General features: G+C 36.8%; 3 protein-coding genes and 1 pseudogene across 6 annotated transcripts in view; 1 reads left to right on the top strand and 3 right to left on the bottom strand.

The window, feature by feature from the left end:
* Nucleotides 1-22,365, bottom strand: part of LOC103965707 — a 43,860-nt pseudogene that overhangs the window by 1,774 nt on the left and 19,721 nt on the right.
* LOC108865814 (probable LRR receptor-like serine/threonine-protein kinase At3g47570) overlaps nt 1-22,365 on the bottom strand; it is a 46,906-nt gene that overhangs the window by 6,297 nt on the left and 18,244 nt on the right. The window contains exons 2-9 of one of the 3 annotated variants that reach the window (XM_048567559.1): nt 5,424-5,522; nt 5,242-5,331; nt 5,008-5,116; nt 4,837-4,901; nt 4,634-4,727; nt 4,456-4,530; nt 3,966-4,104; nt 3,765-3,852 (exon numbers count right to left, since the gene is read on the bottom strand). The gene's annotated coding sequence lies outside the window, so the exon portion shown is untranslated. The remainder of the gene's footprint in view (nt 1-3,764; nt 3,853-3,965; nt 4,105-4,455; nt 4,531-4,633; nt 4,728-4,836; nt 4,902-5,007; nt 5,117-5,241; nt 5,332-5,423; nt 5,523-22,365) is intronic. The other 2 variants (XM_048567560.1, XM_048567561.1) reach the window with 2 other exon arrangements.
* On the bottom strand, nt 872-3,509 carry LOC125469779 (LRR receptor-like serine/threonine-protein kinase EFR). 2 transcript variants are annotated; one of them, XM_048567562.1, is made up of 3 exons: nt 2,061-3,509; nt 1,431-1,511; nt 872-1,076 (listed from the first exon to the last, which is right to left on the bottom strand). In XM_048567562.1, the coding sequence occupies exons 1-3, from the start codon at nt 2,797-2,799 to the stop codon at nt 1,072-1,074; spliced, it is 825 nt and encodes a 274-aa protein (XP_048423519.1). In that variant the 5' UTR covers nt 2,800-3,509; the 3' UTR covers nt 872-1,071. The 2 variants fall into 2 exon arrangements, with proteins under 2 accessions (XP_048423519.1, XP_048423520.1); XM_048567563.1 differs by lacking the exon at nt 1,431-1,511.
* Nucleotides 15,414-21,847, top strand: LOC103965687 (acyl-coenzyme A oxidase 4, peroxisomal-like). Its single transcript, XM_048567564.1, has 6 exons — nt 15,414-15,569; nt 20,730-20,834; nt 21,186-21,275; nt 21,393-21,470; nt 21,568-21,691; nt 21,814-21,847. Exons 2-6 carry the CDS (start codon nt 20,730-20,732, stop codon nt 21,816-21,818), a joined length of 402 nt encoding a protein of 133 aa, XP_048423521.1. The 5' UTR covers nt 15,414-15,569; the 3' UTR covers nt 21,819-21,847.

Genomic DNA, 22,365 nt, shown 5'->3' with positions numbered 1-22,365 from the left:
AGTATTACATATAACCAGCATACCTGGATTTTGGCATACTTAATTCAATCAGATATTACGATTTCATTACCCTTGCTTTTCAAATTGCTCTGAGATCTGCTCGTATAGAACCTTTAGGTTTTCAAAGTTTGAGTTACCACATACATGATGAAAGTCAAATGAAACGTATCTGCAGCAAAAACACTAGTAAGTAGATTGGGAAAATTCAGAACACTACTCTAACAAGAACTGTACCATGAAGCCAGAAAAGAGTAAAAAGGGATGGATTTGCATCTCTAGCAACAAATTACCGTCCACTCATGAGTAATAATCCTAAGTTGTGGTTTTTAGCTCAAGTCAACAATTTGCTCCCAAAGAAGCGGAATTGAACCTCGAATCTGAAAAACATATCAAAAGTATTATGGAGGGTTTTTATTCGGAAAAAAAAAAAGGAATAGATAATTAAATCTTCTTGTATTAAGTTATGACAAAACTTCCAATCTACTATCACTATCGGTCTTAAGGGTTAATCGTGAAACAGTGTCTGCATATTTAGGGAAGCCGAGATAATTTCCTGTACCAAACACATCAATTCAGCAAACAAACACCATTCCCTGGAAATATAGCCATTCAATCCACAGATTTATACAATACAACGGAAACAAAGTTACACATTTTCGTTTCGAAATACTCCAAAGTGAGTAAAAGCAAGCAATTGACTTACCTGTAAGCAATCTGATCGTTCCCGCCACTCCGTATATCGTCGAGGTTTTATTTTACCATTCAAACGTTTTGGTACCACAGAAACGAATAGCAATTCCGAGAAATGTGGAACAGCAATGCTTAGCAGGAAGATACCTCATTAACCACACGACCGTGCGCAATGCTAAGTAGATTGGTTTTCGATCAATTCACACACCGAAAACAGCATAAACAAAAAAGAAGAAAGAAGAAAGAAGAAAGTAGGTGCATTTTAACTCACAATGTTCCAATGGCCAAAAGGCGCTGAATCGGATCGAAAGCAAGAATGGAGGCCGTGGATGGGATGCCATAGTTAACTGCAACTCGCAGGTCAAACTCCCGTGTGGCAAATTATGCTGAAACCAACAATTTCCAATACAAAATCCCAATTAAAAAAAAAGGGTAAGTATCAGTCCAAATGTCGATACCAAGAGGCTCCAAATTCATACAATCCAAGTATTCGAGCATAAAAATACACAGAAATGAATAAAAAAAAATCATAAAAAATAATCCATTGATGCAATATCCAATTTTCCAGGATATTAGCAAGATAAAGCATCGGAATTTAATCCAACTCAACAAAAAAGAAATGGAATTTTAACCAAAAAACGCAAATTACGAAGCTAAACTGAAAAATTAAAAAAAAAATAAAAAAATAAAAATGACAGAAAAAAGTGGCGGCAATCGATTGCTTGGGAATACGATTTTACCTGAGAGTTGTTTATGGCTTTCTGCAAAACCCGCTTGGCTAACATTGCGAATTCGAATTTGCAGCTGAAATCTTTGGCTTTCTGCAAAAGCAGCTGGATTGGACTAGCGGAGGAGACTTTCTATGTTTGTTTCAGTGATCATACCGATGACTTTCTATGGTTGGGAGGCTTCCATGTAACAAATTATACCCAAGATAAAGACCTTATAGTTGGGTCGAAAGATTGGCTATGGATCTCGGGATTTCTCCCCCAAAACGATTAGTGCTAAGACCCATATATTGAAGACTAGTACAATTAGTCAAGAAATTGAGAAAACTCATATCACCAAGTTTTCCATTTCCCAGTCGATTGTCAAAAACGTTTAGGAAAATTAAGCTTCGCAAGCTTCCGAGACTTTCTCCAGGGACTGTCCCCGTGAAGCCATTTTTAGCAAAATCAATCACCTGAAGTCTAGATGCATTTGACAATGATACAAGAATATTTCCTGTGAAATTGTTTATGTCACAGTAAAATTCTACGAGATTAGGAAACAAGATGGCGAGATTTGGTGGTAGCTCTCCATGTACTTGGTTTTTAGCAACACTGAACTTGTATATGGAAGAAATATTAATATTGAAGAAGGGAACATACCAGACAAATTATTCTGCCCAACTAAGAATATCTCCAAGGTGGTTATATGCCCGAGCTCATTTGGTATGCTTCCTTGAATATTGTTGCGGCCAAGTGCAAGACCCCTCAAAGAAGAAAAGTTTCCTATCCAACTTGGGATGGTTCCACTGAGATTATTTTTTCCAAGTTGTAGAACAGTCAAACTCAACCATGAACTGAGTTGGCGTGGAATTGACCCAATAATCTTATTGGAAAAAAGATCCAAAAATCTGAGTTGTGTACAGTGGGACATATTAGTCAGAAGTTTCCCGCCTAAAGAATTGAAAGACAGGTTGAGACTTTCCAAGGTCCGCAGTCGACCCAATTCTTGAGGAATTTCACCATGAAACTTGTTGATTCCCAACCTTATTTCAATTAGACGAGTAAGATTCCCAATGGAAGGTGGAATGGAGCCTACCAACTGTTTATCTTGCAGGTCCAGAATCAAGACTCTTTGGGTGGCACGGTGGCATGTAATGCCTACCCAACTGCAGAAGTGGATGGAATGATTCCACGAGCTCATGACACTGAGGGGATCTTCAGTTATTCTTTTCTTGAAGTCTAGCAAAGCCAAGCGATCAGATATGTTTCCAAGCAGGGTAGGGCTGGGAAATGCTGCAGGTTCTGGACATGTGCTCATCATGCATAAGAATAAGAGAAAGAAGCCATGCAGGAATTTCAACAAAACCAGATTACGAATAGTATGTGAATGCTCCATCATTGTTCAAAGACAAATGGAAAACCAGAAAACCAAAGTTTAATTTGCACAGAAGCACAAAAGAGAAGAAATCCTATCACATGTAAGAAAATACACTTGAGATTGGATGGCCACAGAAATGAAGATAGACCAACTTAGTAGTTATCACACACAAATTAGGAAATCTTATCGCATGTAAGAAAAAGCACTTGAGATTGGATGGCCACAGAAATTAAGATAGACCAACTTAATAGTTAGCCAACAGAAATTAAGAAATCTTATCACATGTAAGAAAAAAACACTTGAGATTGGATGGCCACAGATATTAAGATAGACCAACTTAGTCCACAGCTTAGAAGGAACAGAAGAGTCAGACCAACTTTAGTCCACAGCTTAGGAGGATTGGAATAGTCAGACCAACTTAGTCCACAACAGTCTGATCCTTGTCATCCCCCTAAAAAGTTTTCAATCAAAGTTTGTATAGAACTAGGTTTTACACGAGAGAACAACTGGCGATAGGACAGATTTTCTCGTACTGCTTTTTATATTTATTTCTAGTCAGGGTTTGCAAAGTTAACAATGATCAAGAAGAGATGAGTTTAACTGGCATCAGTAAATACAAAAGGGCATTGTAAGTATTTCGTCCGGTTGAAATCATGTTAGATTTGGAGTAAATTCAGAGCGATTTTGATTTGTTTGGATTGCATAAGATTATCAAAACAATGTCTAAAGGAGTGTACCATATCCAATTGTACTGCCATTTGAACTCGTGGTTGTACTGCCATTTGAACTCGTGGCCAAATGTACTAAGTAATTTATCGACTACAACTGGAAACAGTAAAACAAGTTTACCATTTTAACCACAAGTCACTTGTAAATATTAGCTACGAAATTACAAGGCTTGCAACACAGTAACTCTACGGTTTGAATGAACGAGTTCAGAATAATGTTACACTAGTCTGCACAAGCGAGGTCTCAAACAGAATTACCTTCCGTTAGCTTTAACCGCTGCCACTACTCCAGCAGTCACTCCAGCACAAAGTACAGAAGACATATACTGTTGGGCATTTCGACCCGCTGCAAGTTGGATTCGAAATTTCTCAGGTCTTAGTGAATATTGAATAGAACTCGCACCTGAGAACAAAGTTCCATGCGCTAAGATTTCAGGCAAAACCAAATAATAGTAATACCTTGTTGAAGTGTGACGGATGTCATTGTCAACCCTCCAATTAGCAAAGCTGATGCCACCGGTAGATACTGCAATGTTTGTTCTCACTTAAAACTTGACCATAGATTCAGTGAAGGCATTTTAAAAGCGGCACAAGTTACCTACATTCGTGGCCAACTAATGATGATTACATGCCAAGCTGGCCAATCAAACATCAAGTTTGCTAGAATTGAATTTTACTTCTCCTTTCGTTACTAAAGGCATATCCATTAAATATCGCTCGTATTTGCTAAAGCAGGCATGATTTCTTACTAAATTTACTTTCATGAGATGCAATTGAACCATAAGGGTACTCCCCAAACAATCATAAACTAAAATATCAAGGTTCCGAGAAGATGGACCAAGATTTTATTATCCTACCCAGGATCTGTATAACTGATAACAAAGGGATATATAAAACCAGACAAGGACTTCAGGCACTTCAATTTCTTTGAAAGATTCATTGTACTTACAGAAAAAGATTCAGCCCGGGATGGTGAAATATCCCTTCTAACTGTATAGCGGCCACTGACAAGATCCATAGCATCCTGAACAAATTTGAAACTTATTTTAAGCAAGTATATATACATGGAAGTCACTTGCTTTCATGCAGATGAGGAATACTCTATTTGCCAAAGAGAGGCAGTTTACCTGCCGAATGCCATCCTGAAAGTTATTCAAAAAATATCTTGAAAGAGCACTCATCCCATCTTTAATTATTCCTCCAAATGTCTGCTTCCCTTATCTGCGGTCATATGGATCCAGAATATGATTCGAAAAAAAAAGGACATATATACATAATTACATTATATATATTGTCCATGATTCAAGTCATACTATACAGTTGAATTTACCTAACAAGGTCCCCTTTAAAGGGCATACGTCCTTGCGTAGTCGAGGCTTATCTCGTCACCTTGCTCTGCCCACACCAAAGACCCGGAATTGAGAATAAGTATAACAACTTATTATAGACATCGTTTGATCATTTATGAAAGACAGGATACATGACACGAATAATTCCATACATGCTCTAAATGTTTGGTAGTCTTCAGCAAACATAGAAATGCTTTCAGAAGAATCCAGCACTCCAGTCCTCTGCAAATGTGCATCTAGAGACTTCTGGGCCAAGCAACTCTACAAAATAAAGAACCAGTAAACAATTGAATGTCAAATCTCAGTTTACTCATGCAATGGCATATGGTATATCATATTGGCACAAATTATTAAGATCAATCACACTACGTAATTTTCTTAGAAACCTGAGTAACATTCGTTCAATCAAGGCAATCAATGCAGTTCTGCTCCTCCAGTATATTGCCTTTTGCATCTACAAGGAAGTATCTGCTCAGCTGCAACAGTTTTGATTAAAAACAGTATTACATATAGCCAGCATACCTGGATTTTGGCATACTTAATCAATCAGATATTACGCTTTCATTACCCTTGCTTTTCAAATTGCTCTGAGATCTGCTCGTATAGAACCTTTAGGTTTTCAAAGTTTGAGTTACCACATACATGTTGAAAGTCAAATGAAACGTATCTGCTAAAAAAACACTAGTAAGTTGAGAACAAAATCTCATTTCTGACATTGTTCCCAATGCCAACCAATAGAACTGACTTCGTTTTAAGCAACCTCGAAAACAAAAAAGGAATCCACTTGAAGTGGGAAAATGATTCAGTTGGGAGCCAACATAGTTGCATACATAAGTATGCAAATTGTCACCTCACATTTGGTAGATTTTGCATTTCAGCAGAAAATGCCGCGCTTAGTTGACCTTCATCACCATGCTACAAATAACAATAAATGGAAAACTTATAACTGGAAATATATGAAACAACATATACTTTGCATACAATTAAAAAAACAGTAAAACTTGTGTAGCACAAGCAATCAGCTGGGACGAGTTATAGACACCATTGCTTATTTAGCGAATCCCAGAGCCACAAAAAGGTGAGCATGTCGTACAAACACAATTTGAAGGGAAAAAATTGCAAACTTTTCCGCTTAACGTAAAGGTGAACCAGTGTGCAAGGATTGTTAAATTCAAAGTAAAAAGTTAAAAAGAGAAGAAACCCTTACTTTATCAGTTAGGTCTATTGCCATTGTCTCTACATATCTTTGGGAAAGATTAAAAAAATGGCGCTCCACAACATTTTTCTGTAAGTAGATTGGGAAAATTCAGAAACTACTCTAACAAGAACTGTACCATGAAGCCAGAAAAGAGTAAAAAGGGATGGATTTGCATCTCTGGCAACAAATTTGCTACCAAAGTTGTGGTTTATAGCTCAAGTCAACAATTTGCTACCAAAGAAGCAGAATTGAACCTCGAATCTGAAAAACATATCAAAAGTATTATGGAGGGTCTTTATTCAGAAAAAAGGAATAGATAAATAAATCTTCTTGAATTAATTTATGACAAAACTTCCAATCTATTATCAGTCTTAAGGGTTAATAGTGAAACAGCGCCTGCATATTTAGAAAGTATAGTATTGAAAAAGTTCTCTAAATGTATATAAGTTGGCAAAAACCAATCTATCCTTGCTAAACTGTACAAAAGTTCATCTATGTGAGGGGCAGTCCATAAACCTCAGAAAAGAATGACAAAGTTCTACAATTATGATATTTCTCACATCAACAAGGAGGGCAGAATGTGAAGAAAGTTGAGGTTCCACCATAAAACCAATTCGCAATATGGGGATTAGCCCAATTTACTTATAAGCTCATGCAAGGTCCCTCCTCCCATCAATATGGGATTCATTCTCAACAGAATATACTTTTCTCAAATGTTTAATCCTCAGCCAACTTAGTTGATCACATGTACAATGACACCATGATATAAGCTAATGTCCTATTTAGGCAAAGAAACATGATAGTAACTAAAAATACTCCGACACAATAATACCTCAGCACACATTTCTTTTCTGAACCTTCATATGAGAATTACCTGCAATAATGAGGGCTGGAAACCTTCAATCTCCACCAACTGCTCAGTTTCAAAAAAATTAGCAACATCTCCATCAAGGTTGGCTCCTCTTCTCCACATTCTTGTCCCTACACGACCACATTACAGTGTTTCATGTTTAAGTCCTTCAAAACATGCAGATACAGACACAAAAGTGACTACAAGAATCAATCATCTCTATAAGATTGTGCCTAGACGCCGGGTACACCTCCTTGAGACTATCGTAAGTGTGGCAGATAAGCCCTTTAGCTTTAGCTGTGCAGTCTGGAAGCTTAAATGTAGGTCAAGGAACACCATAACATATTACTCACCTAAACTCTGAATCTCAATCTTAGAGAGAGAGGGAGGGAGAGGGGGGAGAGAGAGAGAGAGAGAGAGAGAGAGAGAGAGAGAGAGAGAGAGAGAGAGAGAGAGGGACATACACATAAGAAATCAGTAAATTCAGGATATTTCCTTGTACTAGAGGAATAATGAACCCATCAAGCTGCCATGAGAAAATTAATGAGCCTTAGCAAAAAAATTTGTGCGCGAAGAACTGATGACTTTTGGAAATGCTGTTCTTCCTTAAAGATATACATTAAGTGGCGGCAAGCCAGAAAATACTTCAAATTGTTTAACTAATTATGACCTCAAAGATGGAAAGTCTAACCTTATACTTGATAAGTTCGTCCAAAAGATTTCTGTTCCAAACAAATCGAGGGTCAGCCTGAAAACACAAATAATGTTAAAAACTACCAAGCAATTACTAGTCATAGATCATAATGTGTAAAGTAAACATTTGATAGGAACTAAAATGGCATTAAGAGAAAAAACTGATAAACATCCATATGATATGGTCTGTCAGTTGACTCGATACTCATGCTTTCTCGTCTTCTAGTGCTGACAAAAAAATCCTTTGGATAAAGGGGAAGGGAGAATCTCTTGACAACCAAAAAATTGCACAAAGGATGGCATGTTTTCAAGGATATGAACTGAGAAGGCATCTTTATGGAGTTGAAACTTTCACCTTGAGAACAAAAGATAAGTATAGTGCACAAAAACACAGAACTTGGCAAATCCTTAGGGCGGTTTTCCTTTCTTTCCCCATTAACCCTCTGAATTGGAAAGAGTTGAGGATGCCTAGCAAACTAAACGCGTGGACAATATGTATGCTTATATGCACCTGATGTATATAACATGAATCACTTTTAAGAACTAATCAGGTCCTGATAAACCCAATATTCCAAATTTCCAACTAACCTGCTTCCATATTGGTTTGGCCATCCATCCTTCCACTAACTTACATCTTCTTTGAAAGCTGGTAGAAATGATCAATTATATATGATTAAATAAACAAATACAACACTTTACCGAATAGATACATAAATAGACATAAGAATTTACTCTAGTGTTATATCAGTCTTGTACGAGAAGTACAGCCCCGGAGTTGATTGGACTGTTTTCAACAGAGCCATGAAGTACGCCTCATCCTTTTTCTGCACAAACACATCACAAAATTAAAACATCCCAAGTCACTCTCAAACTCGCTAACGAATGAAAAGAATCAAAACCCTTACCTCCTGAGCAGTTGAATTCTTCATACCATCGTTGCAGGACAGAAACCTCATCGAGGTCACTCGATAAACAGGGAAGCCGAGATAAGTCCCAACTTCCGTCCGCGAAGTTATTACAAGAGCATAATTTCCTGCACCAAACACATCAATTCAGCAAACAAACACCATTCCCTGGAAATATAGCCATTCAATCCACAGATTTATACAATACAACGGAAAAAAGGTACACATTTTCGTTTCGAAATACTCCAAAGCGAGTAAAAGCAAGCAATTGACTTACCTGTAAGCAATCTGATCGTTCCCGCCACTGTATATCGTCGAGGTTTTGTTTTGGGCTACCCGGATGACGAGAGATTTTTTCGGTATGTGTTAGTATTTAAATGGTGGGATATTAATGTTAAAATGGTGGGATATTAATGTTAAAAATTAATAACTTAAAAAATAAAATTTCTTATTATTTACATAAAAATGTTTGATGTACCATTTATATTTCCGTCACAATTAAAAATTTCTCCTGGATGACGGGGCAACATCTCTCGAGGCTGCCAAGTGGAGGGATTGTGTGAAGCCAAGTCATCGTTTTTGGGTTTTTGTGGGTGGGTGGATGGGGAGGTTAAACCCTCGAGGGAGTATTTATCAAATATTGCAAAAAATTAACCTTTAATTTAAAAAATGTCACTTTTTATAAAATATATCCAAAATTTCACCGAAATAGATACAAATACTCTCAAATTTAACAATAAAATAAATTAGAGGTTTTTTAGCCAAAATGATTCGTGATATTGACATAACATCTTAATTTGGTCCTTAACAATTAATGATATCAATAATAGTGTTCTTGAATTTGTCTATCGTGAATCAGTTTAGTCTTTCTTCGAATTTGTCCATCGTGATCATTTCAGTTTTTTCATGAAAAATATGTCAATTGCTCTGTTAGTGTGATGATGTGGCGTCACGTGGGTCTCACAAATACAATCATATAACGACATGTGGATTAACTTTAAAAACTATTTTTATATTTAAAACTAAAAATGATATTAGTAGGCATGATTGAAATTCTGCTACTCCAACTTATGATAACCATGACAGCGCTCAATGTCGGTGATGAGCGGGTTGAAGGGGATAGGGTTGTGGTGGTGGAGTGTAGAAGCAAAGGTGAGTTGGATCGGAGCTTGAGGCGATGGTAGCTAAAAAATCTTTAATTTATTTAATTTTTAATTTGAGGTATTTGTGTCTATTTAAGTGAAAATTTGGATGTATTTGAAAGTTTTTATAAAAATTGACATTTTTGAAATTAAGGGTTAATTTTTAGGAAAATTAACGAAAAATCCAAAAAAACTCCTCTTTTAATGAAAAGCCTTTTTTAAAGGTATAATGAATAGTACCAGGGAAATGTATAAATGTGGTTTTTCATTAAAAGTGAACAGTACCGGGAGTGATCTGTTAAAACTCCCTTAAATTTTTGCTATATTTGATAAATACTCCCCTCGGGGGTGGGATGTCTTTCCAAGTAGGCAATGTTGCAAGTGGGGGAAGTTGTTAAATCTTAAATGGCTAAGTACAAAAAAAATGTGTGAAGGATGGATTCTTTACTTGTGAGTTGTGGTTTGACTTGGACTGGACTATTTCGATCGATAGAAAATTCTTGTTGTAGTTGTAATTTAGGGCATGCTTGCTTACTTTGTGGATATGATAATGATATGAAAGTGATATATACGTGACATTGTTCAAGTACGGAATAAGCAAGTCTGTATTTGTAATGATACATGATTGAAATTATAAACGGAACACGTTTGTTTAACAAGGGATTCCATTACCTTTTTATTCCTTGTATTTTAGTAAACGCATGATGTCAAGAGTTAGAATTATACCTACATTTTGCATTCTCATTCTTGGTAAGTAAATAGACCACTATTGAGTTCAAAAGTGGTTACCATATTATTCTTCCACGCAACAGTGTACAATTAACTTGAGGTAGCATTTTCGTTGCATAAAAGACTATTTGTTTGAACAATTATATTCCACGTCTAAACGGAGGGGATAATCTACTCTAAGGGAGGGTGCTGAAAGAACTTTTTGATACAACAATATTCTGCATTTAAGTGGATGGGATAATCTGCTAAGGGAAGGGTGGCTGGGTTAGGCCATACAATGAATCAACTATTTACTAAGTATTAAACTTAACATAAATATATTACGTCATTGCTATCAATGTGCCTCAAACCTAAGACGTCTCACTAAATTGGAATTCTAATTGGACTAACTTGAACTTGATCTTGATCTCAATATGTTTCAGTCCCTGTCATTAAACTAGCCACTAGTGTGTGTGATGATGGGACCAAATAATAAAGGGGTGCAGTTCCAAGTGATTGCTGGTAACAGTGAAGTTGAAAGGTGGGTGACAAATTTGCCTTGACTTTTAGTGACGAGAGAATTTGGTTGGCATGATAAATGTTCAACAAACAAGCTGCTGAGCTGCTTGAATAGAGAAAATTGGTTCATGACGTGTTGCTGCAAGTGATAATCTTTTAGCAGATTCTGGTGTTGCCAATTGGCATTTTTGACTAGCCAATGATGCTTGTGGTGGCTACCACATGGCATGGGAGATAAAAAATTGGTTCTTATCAGGTAAGAATTCTCTCCGAATCTGTGTGCTTCAAATTCTGAGGACCAAGTTATCTTGGCCATTCGATTCAAATCCTCCGTTCATAAATCTTTCTTTCCCTTCCTCTTCTTCTTGGAAATCAAAGATGAAAAAGAACTTTTGGGTCTCACACACTGAGAATTCATCAACGCCTCCAACGTTGACCCAGAGGAAACCACCACTACCACTGTAGCTCCAAACAAACGGATAAAGACTGGCCTGCTGGTGGCCGATTTGATCCCCGCCCACTTGTCGGTTGTGGCAGAAGGAAAAAGGCCCTGTTGGTCACGAGGGCGAGGGTTACAAGGTCTACACCAATTGCGAGCAGTAAGGATCCTTAGTCGAAGATCTGGAGAGGATCTTATCGCTTCTTATCACCTAAACAACTCAACAAGTCTCTCATTTTTTATATACACGAAGCGGAAAATCCAAGGAGGTTTGAACTTGTGTCACGACCAACAATAAAACTATTCATCCCCACAAGTAAATTCATGTGCTTCCGTTTCTCGTACACGTCGGAATGATTCGTTGAAATTTATATATACTAAAGCGGAATGAGAAAACACTGTTCATAAGCAACAGTGTTTTGACATTTTTGCCCTTATTTTAATGTTTATGTGTTCCTACTTTTTGTGCTTTTACAGTGAAATTCCCAAATTGCACGCATGGCATGCTAGGGAGATTTGCAGCACCGCTTCATTCCTCTCATCTGCATTGTTTCCTTCCTCTTCCACTGCGAATTGATACGGAATACTGCTCAACCAAATTTTCTCACCATTTCGTTCCGTACTTCTCCACCTCTTCATTTGTGCTACACCATGAATCGAAACAAAAAGCTGCTCATCCAAATCAATTTCAGTTAACTCAAATCCTTAAAACCCAAATTTCTCCAGATTGTTGGAATCAGTTTGCTTTTGTTGTTGCTAATCTACAGGTAAAGCTTAAATTTACATACAATTTTTTAATTTTCTTGATTGGAGTTTGGAAAGAATTAGTTGTTCTTGGAAATAATTACAGAAAATTGGAAAAGGGAAATGGGAAAGTGAGGAAATGCATGTAAATGGGTTTGGGAAAATGACTTTTCTTTGACGTTCGCTTTTGGCTTTCATCCTTTCTGTGTATGTTTTCACTGGATGAGCCTTGTTTTCCTTTTTCGATCTTATTGATTTTTTCTTTTCTTTTTCCCATTTGGGCTAAATAGTTCTTAAACTTCCGAGCGATTGTCGATAATCGTTGTTGTTGTGAATAAATTTGGTCAATGACTTACTAAAACACCAATTCTCCATAGATTCTCCATAGCCGGAGCACTATTAGATGACGCTTTGCGGGAGAAAAAAAAAAAAAAAAGAAGGGATAGACAGGGCACTATTTGATGACGATTGTCGATAATCGTTGTTATATAAATATATCATTCAAAAAAAAAAAAATGTTTCACCCTAAACACTTTACTATTGATACTTTATCCTTGTAACTAAACAAGGGGAATGAATGGTGCACACAGAAACCTCAATGTATTTGTAAGGCAGTTGCTTCGGGATATAAAGAGTCCTTCAATACCATCACCACCGATCACTTTAATCCTCCCATCCCTACCAAACAAATAAGAATCAAAACAACAATGTGATTTGTGTGATGCAGGGATATCATATCTCCAAATAGATGTACGTAATCTCATGCCTTCATTGCAGTATCTACAAGCATGCTTCACCAAATATGCTAAGTAGATTGGTTTTTGATCAATTCGCACAACGAAAACAGCATAAACAAAAAAGAAGAAAGAAGAAAGTAGGTGCATTTTAACTCACAATGTTCCAATGGCCAAAAGGCGCTGAATCGGGTCGAAAGCAAGAATGGAGGCCGTGGATGGGATGCCATAGTGAACTGCAACTCGCAGGTCCAAGTCTTCCGCCGTCAAACTCCCTTACGGCAAATTATGCTGAAACCAACAATTTCCAATACAAAATCCCAATTTAAGAAAAATGGTTAAGAGGCTCCAAATTCATACAATCCAGGTATTCGAGCATAAAAATACACAGAAATGAATAAAAAAAATCATAAAAAATAATCCATTGATGCAATATCCAGTTTTCCAGGATACTAACAAGATAAAGCATCGGAATTTAATCCACCCCAACAAAAAAGAAACGGAATTTTAATCAAAAAACGCAAAATACGAAGCTAAACTGAAAAATTCGAAAAAAAAAATGACAGAAAAAAGTGGCGGCGATCGAATGCTTGGAATACGACTTTACCTGAGAGTTGTTTATGGCTTTCTGCAAAAGCCGCTTGGCGAACATTGCGAATTCGAATTTGCAGCTGAAATCTTTGGCTTTCTGCAAAAGCAGCTGGATTGGACTAGCGGAGGAGACTTTCTATGTTTGTTTCAGTCAGTGATCATATCGATGGCGCTCGTACTCTTAAGGGCTGTAAAAATTTCGAATTAGTCAATGACAAAAATTGAAATTAAATGAACAAAATAAATAAAAAGGTGCTCAGCCGTTGTTTATGGGGTTTGTATCCTCTGCAGTCGCGATTATTTTTCATATTCGGTACGCAGTCGGCAATCCCTTCGTTAGAAGCGAAGGCAAAACGGAGTCGTTTTTGGCATGTTTGCTTGCATTTTGTATCATTTGGTTGACACAAGCCATTACAAATGTAGTAGATAAAAGTAGACATCACCAAAAGCCGTCACGGAAAGCAAAAGAAAGCATTAGCAATATCTTCTTGTTTTCTTTTCATACAAGTAATTTTTTTTTTAAGTTGAATTGTAATTTAATTTGATATGCAAAAAAGCACTCGACTGCGTACAAGGAGCACATTTATTTTACTCAAAGTGGTTATGCTTAAGTTCACAAAACATAACTCATCATGTATCAACAACTTATTCTGATTAGAGCAAATTTTATAAAAGAAACCGAACTGAACCAAATCTGTTACCTGGTTGGAATCACCAATTGATGGGTTATTGTGCCCACTTCTAGAGCAACTTTGAAGTAGGGGTGGTAGTGGGTCGTGTAGAGGTACTAATCATTTGGGACATTATTCGACTCCTAAAAAAGAAATCACTCCTTATTCCTACAATTATATTTTTATCATATATGCATAAATAATTTTTAAAAACAAGATATTTATTATTGACACTCTAAAAAAATCAAATTATGCACTTTAAAATTTTTATTTAGAAAGATAAATACTCTTATGAAAAGTGTAGAATTAAATTTTAAAATGCCAATAATAGATCTCAAAAAGTAAATAAGAAGAAAAAGTTTCTAATGCACATTCAAAAAAGAAATTTTAGCTAAAATGGTATTTTAAGACTAACATAACTTCTCATTTTGGTATTTGAAATTTGAAATCAATAAAAACAGTCCCTGAGTTTGTCCACCATCTATTATTTTGGTCATTTTGTGAAAATTCTGTTAAATAAAGACTAAAATGACAAAATTACTGTCAAGTTAACAAACAACGGGCCAAAATAATTTGTTAGAATTGAGGGTATGTTTGTCATGTTATTCTTATTTAATGGAGATTTTTCATGGAATGACCAAAATAATTGATGTGGACAATCTCAGAGACCACTTCTGTTAATTTCAAATATCAAGAATCAAAGTGAAGAAGTCTGTCAATCTCAAAGATCATTTAGATAAAATAAAAAAATAAAAAATAAAAACCTTACAAATGATTAGCAAAAATAGTACAGGTCCAATGGGTAAAAGGGAATATACTACAAGCCCAATAGACCTAACGGACCAAAAATAGGAAAAACTAAAATGGACCGATAGTATCCGACAATCAACTACTTATGCTATTTCAGCAACAATACTATAACTACCTATTTCTTTGAAAAGCAAATAAGGATAATATAAAAAGAAAAGGTAGAAAAATATAAAGTTCGTTTGTTGAAAACTTATTTTAAAATAACTGAAAATATTTAATAAATTAATCTTTGTAAAAATACTAATGAAGTATGAAACAAGAAGGTATCACTAATGCATCTTACTTGATGTGCTTTAAGTGCTTCTAAAACTCAGAAACATTTTATCTAGAAGACATTTAAGTTATTTAAGAAAACTTCTAATCCAAATGAATAGTTGGACACGTCGTCTCATCTCATCAGAGTTTTCTACTATGTCCAAAACATAAGGTAGTAAATTATGTGTCATTATACAAATAACGGAACAATTGTGCTAAAATGCATAAACAATAAAACTTCCGTCCACTCCTATAGTGACACGTGGTATTACTAATACGAGCGCGCATAATGAAAAATTTCTCCATTTCATTGCTGACCCGCCACAACCATTACGTAATATCTTTCGAACTTCATCGCTATCCAAAATAATTCCCTCCTCCTCATCCAATGAACAGTTCGACCTCCAAGCTCCCAATTTTCCTCCTCACGACCATGACAGTCCTGCCGTATCAGGGTAAAATATTCAGCTATTTGATTAATTTTTATTGGGTTTTAGTTCAATTTTTTTAGTTTTTATTTTATGAATTTTTAACGATCAGAAATGATGGGTTATTTTTTTACAAATTACAGTCCTATGGGATCTCTTAGAACTTGGAAAGATCACAACTTTGATGGAAATTATATAGAAACAGAAAATCTCTCTATAAAAAAATGATATTTACTTTCTTGAATAATTACATCAGTATAAGAAGTATATATAGCTAAAGGATTGATGCATTAATGCCCTTAATGCCTTAGCTCCTACAACTAATTGCACAATAACCACAACTAAAGGTTTACAGTTTTAGCTAACTAATAGCTTGCTTATCTATTTCAGTATCTACCTTAATACACCCCCTCAAGCTGAGCTTGGGATCAACCATTGAACCAAGTGGAAGCTTGGATTTGAGATAACGAAACCGGCCTTTGGACAAAGACTTGGTGTAAACATTAGCCAATTGATCTTGGCTGCAAACAAACTGAACCTTGATGAGCTTAGCCAAGACTAATTCTCGAATATAGTGATAGTCGATTTCGATGTGTTTTGTTCTGGCATGAAACACTAGATTAGAGGCTAGGGAGATTGCAGAAATATTGTCACACCAGAGATTGGGAACTTATGAGAGAGAGAAATCAATATCACAAAAAATTTTACAGATCCATGTAATTTCTACAGCTGTGTGGGCTAGGGACCGGTATTCAGTTTCAGTAGATGACGTGCAATTGTGGATTGTTTCTTTGCACTCCAACTAATAAGATTTGAACCCAGAAAGACACAATAACCACTGGTGGAACGTCGATCAAATGTACATCATGCCCAGTCTGCATCTGAGAAAGCAGTGAGATGAAAAGAACCCTTTTTGAACCAAATTCCTTCAGATATAGTTCCTTTGAGATAACGAAGAACTCGTTTTGCAGCCTGCAAGTGTTGTTCTCGACTCGCATGCATGAACTGGCAGATTTGATTTACTGCAAATGAAAGGTCATGATGGGTCCATGTTAAGTATTGTAGACCACCAACAATAGATCTGTACTCAGTAGGATTGGAGAGAAGAGGACCCGTGTGATCAAGTTTTGTGGAACCAAGAGGAGTACAACAAGGCTTAGCACAATCCATATTAGTTTTTCTCAGAAGATCCAGTAGATATTTGGTTTGATGAAGAAAGAGACCTTCAGCAGACCGATGAACTTCTAATCCCAGAAAATAATGCAGTGGACCAAGATCTTTAACTGGAAAAAAAGTACTGAGCTTTTGAATGAACTGATTACACATAGATGAACTCAGGCCAGTGACTAAGATGTCATCGACATAAACAAGAACAATGACTGGAGGGGGATCTTTAAGAACAAATAATGAAGCATCAAAAGAAGATTGCACAAATCCAAATTATAGGAGAGCTTGAAAAAGTTTTTCAAACCAAGCTCGTGGGGCCTATTGGAGGCCATACAGAGATTTTCGCAATTGACAGACATGATGAGGCTTGCTGGAATCAATGAAGCCAGGAGGTTGCTGCATGTACACAAATTCCTTTAAATCCCCATGAAGAAAAGCGTTACTAATGTCTAATTGGTTCAAAAACCAATTAAATTGTACTGCTAGTGATAGAAGGACTTGAATTGTGACGGGTTTAGCCACGAGACTAAAAGTCTCTTGAAAATCAATGCCTTCCTGTTGATGAAACCCCTTTGCAACCAAGCGTGCTTTAAATTTGTCAACAGTACCATCAGGCTTCTTCTTAACTCTAAAAACCCACTTGCAACCGACAACATTTTGAGTAGGGGATGGAGGTATTAATGTCCAAGTTCTTGTAGATTGCAAGGCATTAAATTCATCTTGCATAGCAGATCGCCAATGAACATGTTTAGATGCTTGCAGATATGTAGTGGGAACAACATCAATATCTAATGGAAGGGGATGCTTGGTAGCGACATAGACTTTAGGCTTATATATGCCAACTTTGGAACGAGTCACCATGGGATGAATGTTACTGGGAGGTACTTGAGAAGATGAAGTACTTGAAGATGTAGGATGCGATGCTGCTCCAATAAGATCAGAAGGTGAGACAGAACTGGAAGAATCAGGATTTTGTGATGCTCCAATGATGGATCTTGAAGATTGAGATTCTGAGGAGATTCTCGACAGAGGAATAGAGAAATGTAAATCCATAGCAGGTGAATTAGAGTCTTGAACTGCAGCAGCTGGTTGAGAGATAGTGTGAAATGGATATGCAGTTTCATCAAACTGCACGTGTCGAGATATATATGCTCGCCTAGTTTGAGGTTTAAGACACCTGTAGCCTTTGTGTTGTAAACTATATCCCAAAAAAAAATACAACTTTTGCTTATAGGATCCAACTTGGAATGAACATAAGGTTTAAGCCAGAGGAAACAACGGCAGCCAAATACCTTCAATCTGGAGTAATATGGGGGTTTTTGAAAAAGTAGTTCTCAAGGAGATTGAGATAGTCCAGATATTGGCAACCTATTGATAAGATACACAGTTGTGGAGAAGGCCTCTACCCAATAGAGATAAGGTACATTAGATGCAACAAGTAAAGTTCGAGCAGTCTCCACAATATGTCGATGCTTCCTTTCTGCGCAACCATTCTGTTCAGGGGTATGAGGACAGCTTAATTGGTGTATAATATCATGAGAACGAAGAAAAGACTGAAAAAGAGTACTAGTGAATTCACCCCCTGAATCGGAACGTACAATTTTGATTTTATTTCCAAGTAAGGTCTCTACATACTTTTTTAATACAACAAAAGTAGAATAGGCATCAGATTTGGCCTTTAAAGGAAACAACCAACTATAATGATTGTAGTCATCTACTAACATATAGTACTTAAAACAACTAGGTGAGAGAACAGACGTAGGACCCAAAGATCACAGTGAAGTAGTTGGAGACTGTGACTTGTAGTAGAACTTGCACATCCAAATGGAAGTTTATGGTTTTTAACAAGAGCACAATCTGAACAAAAGAAATCAACAGTGGTCTTGCCTTGTACAGCAAGATTATTTCTAGATAGAACCTTTCGAAACAGTGAAGAAGATGGATGACCCAATCTGCGATGTCAAATCTTCACAGGTGCTTTGACACTAATGAAAGTTGATGGTGATGAAATAACAGTGCTATTGAAACCTTGCAGAGGATAAAACCCATCTTCAACTTGGCCCCGCAAAAGCGTCTTCCCTGAAACACGATCTTTTACAGTAAATCTATCAGGGTCAAGAGTCGCAGAACAATCATTATCTTAGAGAAATTGATAGGCAGACAGTAAATTGTGCTTCATATGTGGAACATGTAGTACATTACTCAACTTGAAATCAGTATGAGGAGTATGTAAATATAAGGAACCAATATTTTTAATGCACAAACCTTTACCATCTCTGATATAGACTTTGTCTTCACCGGTGTAGGCAAAGGAGACAGAAAGATTTGCAATATCATTGGTAATATGTGATGTAGCTCCAGAGTCCAGTAGTCAAAAGGAAGAGGGTTTGGAAGAATAATGAGCACATAAAGCAGCAAGTTTGGCTGGTGGTACTCTTCCAAAGATGTCAGGATTCATCCTATCAAAACAATCAATAGCTTCATGGCTAGTGGAACCACAAATTTGTCATGGATTCTTAGTGCCAGAAGAGGATGAAAAGGCTTGATAATTTGATTGGGAGCCTTGAGGATGATTTTGAGAACCATGATGATTACCATTGAAAAAGCCACGATTGGTATGGCGATTGCGATTGCCTCTGTTGAAGGTGCGATTCTGTCTCCCACGATTAGAGTTGTAATGGAAGGAAGATTGAAGTGGTGAATAAGATGTAGGCATAGGCAGCAATGGTGCCTAAGAATGAGCAGAGAATGCCTGAAATGGATCAGTGACAGAAGAAGAACCAGTTTGCTTACGACGAGCCATGGATAATTCTTTAGTAAGTAGCAGGCCATGTAATTCATCAAGAGAAGTGGAAGACAACCGAAGCATGATTGAGTCAATGAACGACTCAAATTCATCTGGTAGGCCATGAAGTGTTGCTGCAATTAGGTCTCGATCGGAGATAGGAGCACCAGCGGCAGTGAGAGAATCAGAAATTTCCTTGATTTGTTGCAGATATTCTGAGATCGATTGATGACCTTTCTGAATAGATTGAAGACAAGAACGAAGTTGATGAACATGAGCATCAGAGACTCCACCAAAACGTTGTTCAAGCTTCTGCCATAGCTATCGAGATGTACATACTTCAACCGTGAAAGGAATGAGATCTTCAAAGAGTGTCGAATTCAACCAGATTAACAGATTTTGATCTTTCTCAAACCACTGCTCAAACATTGGATTCACAGATCGATCAGGGAGAAGAGGAGCCAAACATAGCTCAGTACCATCAATGAGACCTATGAGCTTGTAGCGACGAAGGATAAGAGCAAATAAGGCACACCATGGGAGATAGTTGGTGTGCTTGAGCTTGATAGGTACCATACTTCCAATGTTCTGAATTGTAAGAGACAGATACGAATTTGGATAGGGAGAACTGCTAGAGAGATTAGGGTTTGGTAATGGCGGTGAATCCATCGGAGATGATGGTTCAGAGGGGGATGCCATGATGAATCGAGACAAAAATTACAGATCAAAGGTAGAGATCGATCAAGAAATCGATCGAGGCAGCGAGCGGAAGAGGATCGAGGCGATGGGTGAATGAGAGTCGTGAGGCGGTTGGCAACTTGATACCATATAGAAACAGAAAATCTCTCCGTAAAAAAATGATATTTACTTTCTTGAATAATTACATCAGTACAAGAGAGCATATATAGCTAAAGGATTGATGCATTAATGCCCTTAATGCCCTTAGCTCCTACAACTAATTACACAATAACCACAGCTAAAGGTTTACAGTTTTAGCTAACAAATAGCTTGCTTATCTATTTCAGTATCTGCCTTAATAAATTATACTGAAATTTTGACTTTTTATTTGTGGGTTAATTCTTGAGTTAGCATTTGGAATTAAGCTCTTGGTTTTCACTTGAAGTTTCTGGTTGTTGATTTGGTATTCTGCAATTGTTATAAGCTAAGTATGTCGCTGTGATTTCTAACTTTCGACTCGGTTTAACGGTTGCTATTGTTTTACTGGTGTCCTGCAGATGATGTTAAGAATAATGAGAGGGCGAATTACTTCAATACCGCTGCATTGGATGTCTCAGTTGCTTTTCCGCAAGCAACGCCGGCTTCTATTTTTCCTCCCTGCAGTAAGAACATTAACCATCATTATATACTAGATATCGCATGGATAAACTTGTATGTGTGTCTATGGAGAAATTGTCTTTTGTAAAACAGTTCAGGATTTCCTCTTGTTATGTAACTTATGTGAATCCAGACTATTGATTCGAATTTTTCGGATTTGCGTATTCATCTTGTCTCACTTTTTGCATTCTGGTTTGTTTACTTTGTTTCTTTGTGAATATTTAGTACATTGCTCGTGCACCTCTTTAGTTGTTGTGATTTTGATTTGTAATTTGAAGAAATGGGCAACTTCAATAATTAACTTCCATATTCTTATCTCTTGGCCTTAAAAATTTACGGCTTCAGATTATTACCAGATTGATGATCTATTGACACCTGAGAAGCAGGCTATTAGGTTGAGAGTAAGAGGGTGTATGGAGAAAGACGTTACTCCAATTATGGCAGAGGTATCCCTTTTACTCTTAACCATTTCTTCATTTCGTATTAAGGCTAAAACGGTCAATATTAATTAATTAATATACATTCATAAACAATGAGATTGATCTGCAAACTTGTTTTTTCAGTATTGGGAGAAGGCAGAGTTTCCATTTCAAATTATTCCAAAGTTTGGTGCATTGCGCATTGCTGGTGGGACAATCAAGGTGCTTAATACATATCTTAATAAGTTATTTTTAAATCTTGCGTTTGATAATTTGTTGGATGGGTTGGTAATTTCGCTTTTGGCCTTCTTTCTATCAGGGTTATGGGTGTCCTGGTCTTTCTATTACGGCAAATGCTTTTGCTACAGTTGAAATTGCTAGAGTTGATGCAAGCTGTTCTACTTTCTTCTTGGTTCATTCCTCAGCAGCAATGCTTACTATTGGTTAGAATTTGGATAATTTTATTTTTGACTTTTTGTTTTATAAATAACCAAACCTTCACTGAAAAATGATGTTGTTGACAAGTCAAGACTTATAACTAGTGTAACATTTCAGGACTGTGAAGAATAGCATTACGTGGGTCGAAGGCTCAAAAGCAAAAATATCTACCTTCTTTGGCTGAATTTAAGACTGTCACCTGGAAAGACTCATTGATCACCATCCCTTCAACATGAATGTCATGGATGATTTTCTGGAGATCTTCAGTTTGAGAGACAACGGACTTGGAATCTACCATTTTGTAGTCCAAAAATTTGCCCACAACAAATTTCGTCGAACCAGCATCCTCAGTTTTATATTTTTTCTCAAGTGATTCCCAAAGTTCTTTGGCTGTTTTGCATACTACATAGACATCATACAATGAATTGAGAATATAGTTTCTGCAGAGGAAATCATTATGATTCCAGGCATTTATAGCCGTTAAAGTTTATGCAGAATAAATATTTTCCCCATCTGCAGTAGGTACAGTCTCACGCAGAACATTAGCCAAATTCAAAGTTGTCAAATAAAACAGCATCTTCTGCTGCCATCTTTTGAAGTCTCCGCCCTTAAATTTCTCAGGCTTTTCAGAATGAGGTTTAGTTCCCGATTGTTCCATACTGTTCGAAGATTGTTGGAG

This window comes from the organism of the source record quoted next, unplaced genomic scaffold, assembly GCF_019419815.1.
Source record: "Pyrus x bretschneideri cultivar Hongxiangsu unplaced genomic scaffold, Pyrus_bretschneideri_v1 Contig45, whole genome shotgun sequence".
Taxonomy (NCBI): domain Eukaryota; kingdom Viridiplantae; phylum Streptophyta; class Magnoliopsida; order Rosales; family Rosaceae; genus Pyrus; species Pyrus x bretschneideri.
This window is presented reverse-complemented; position numbering and strand designations above follow the sequence as displayed.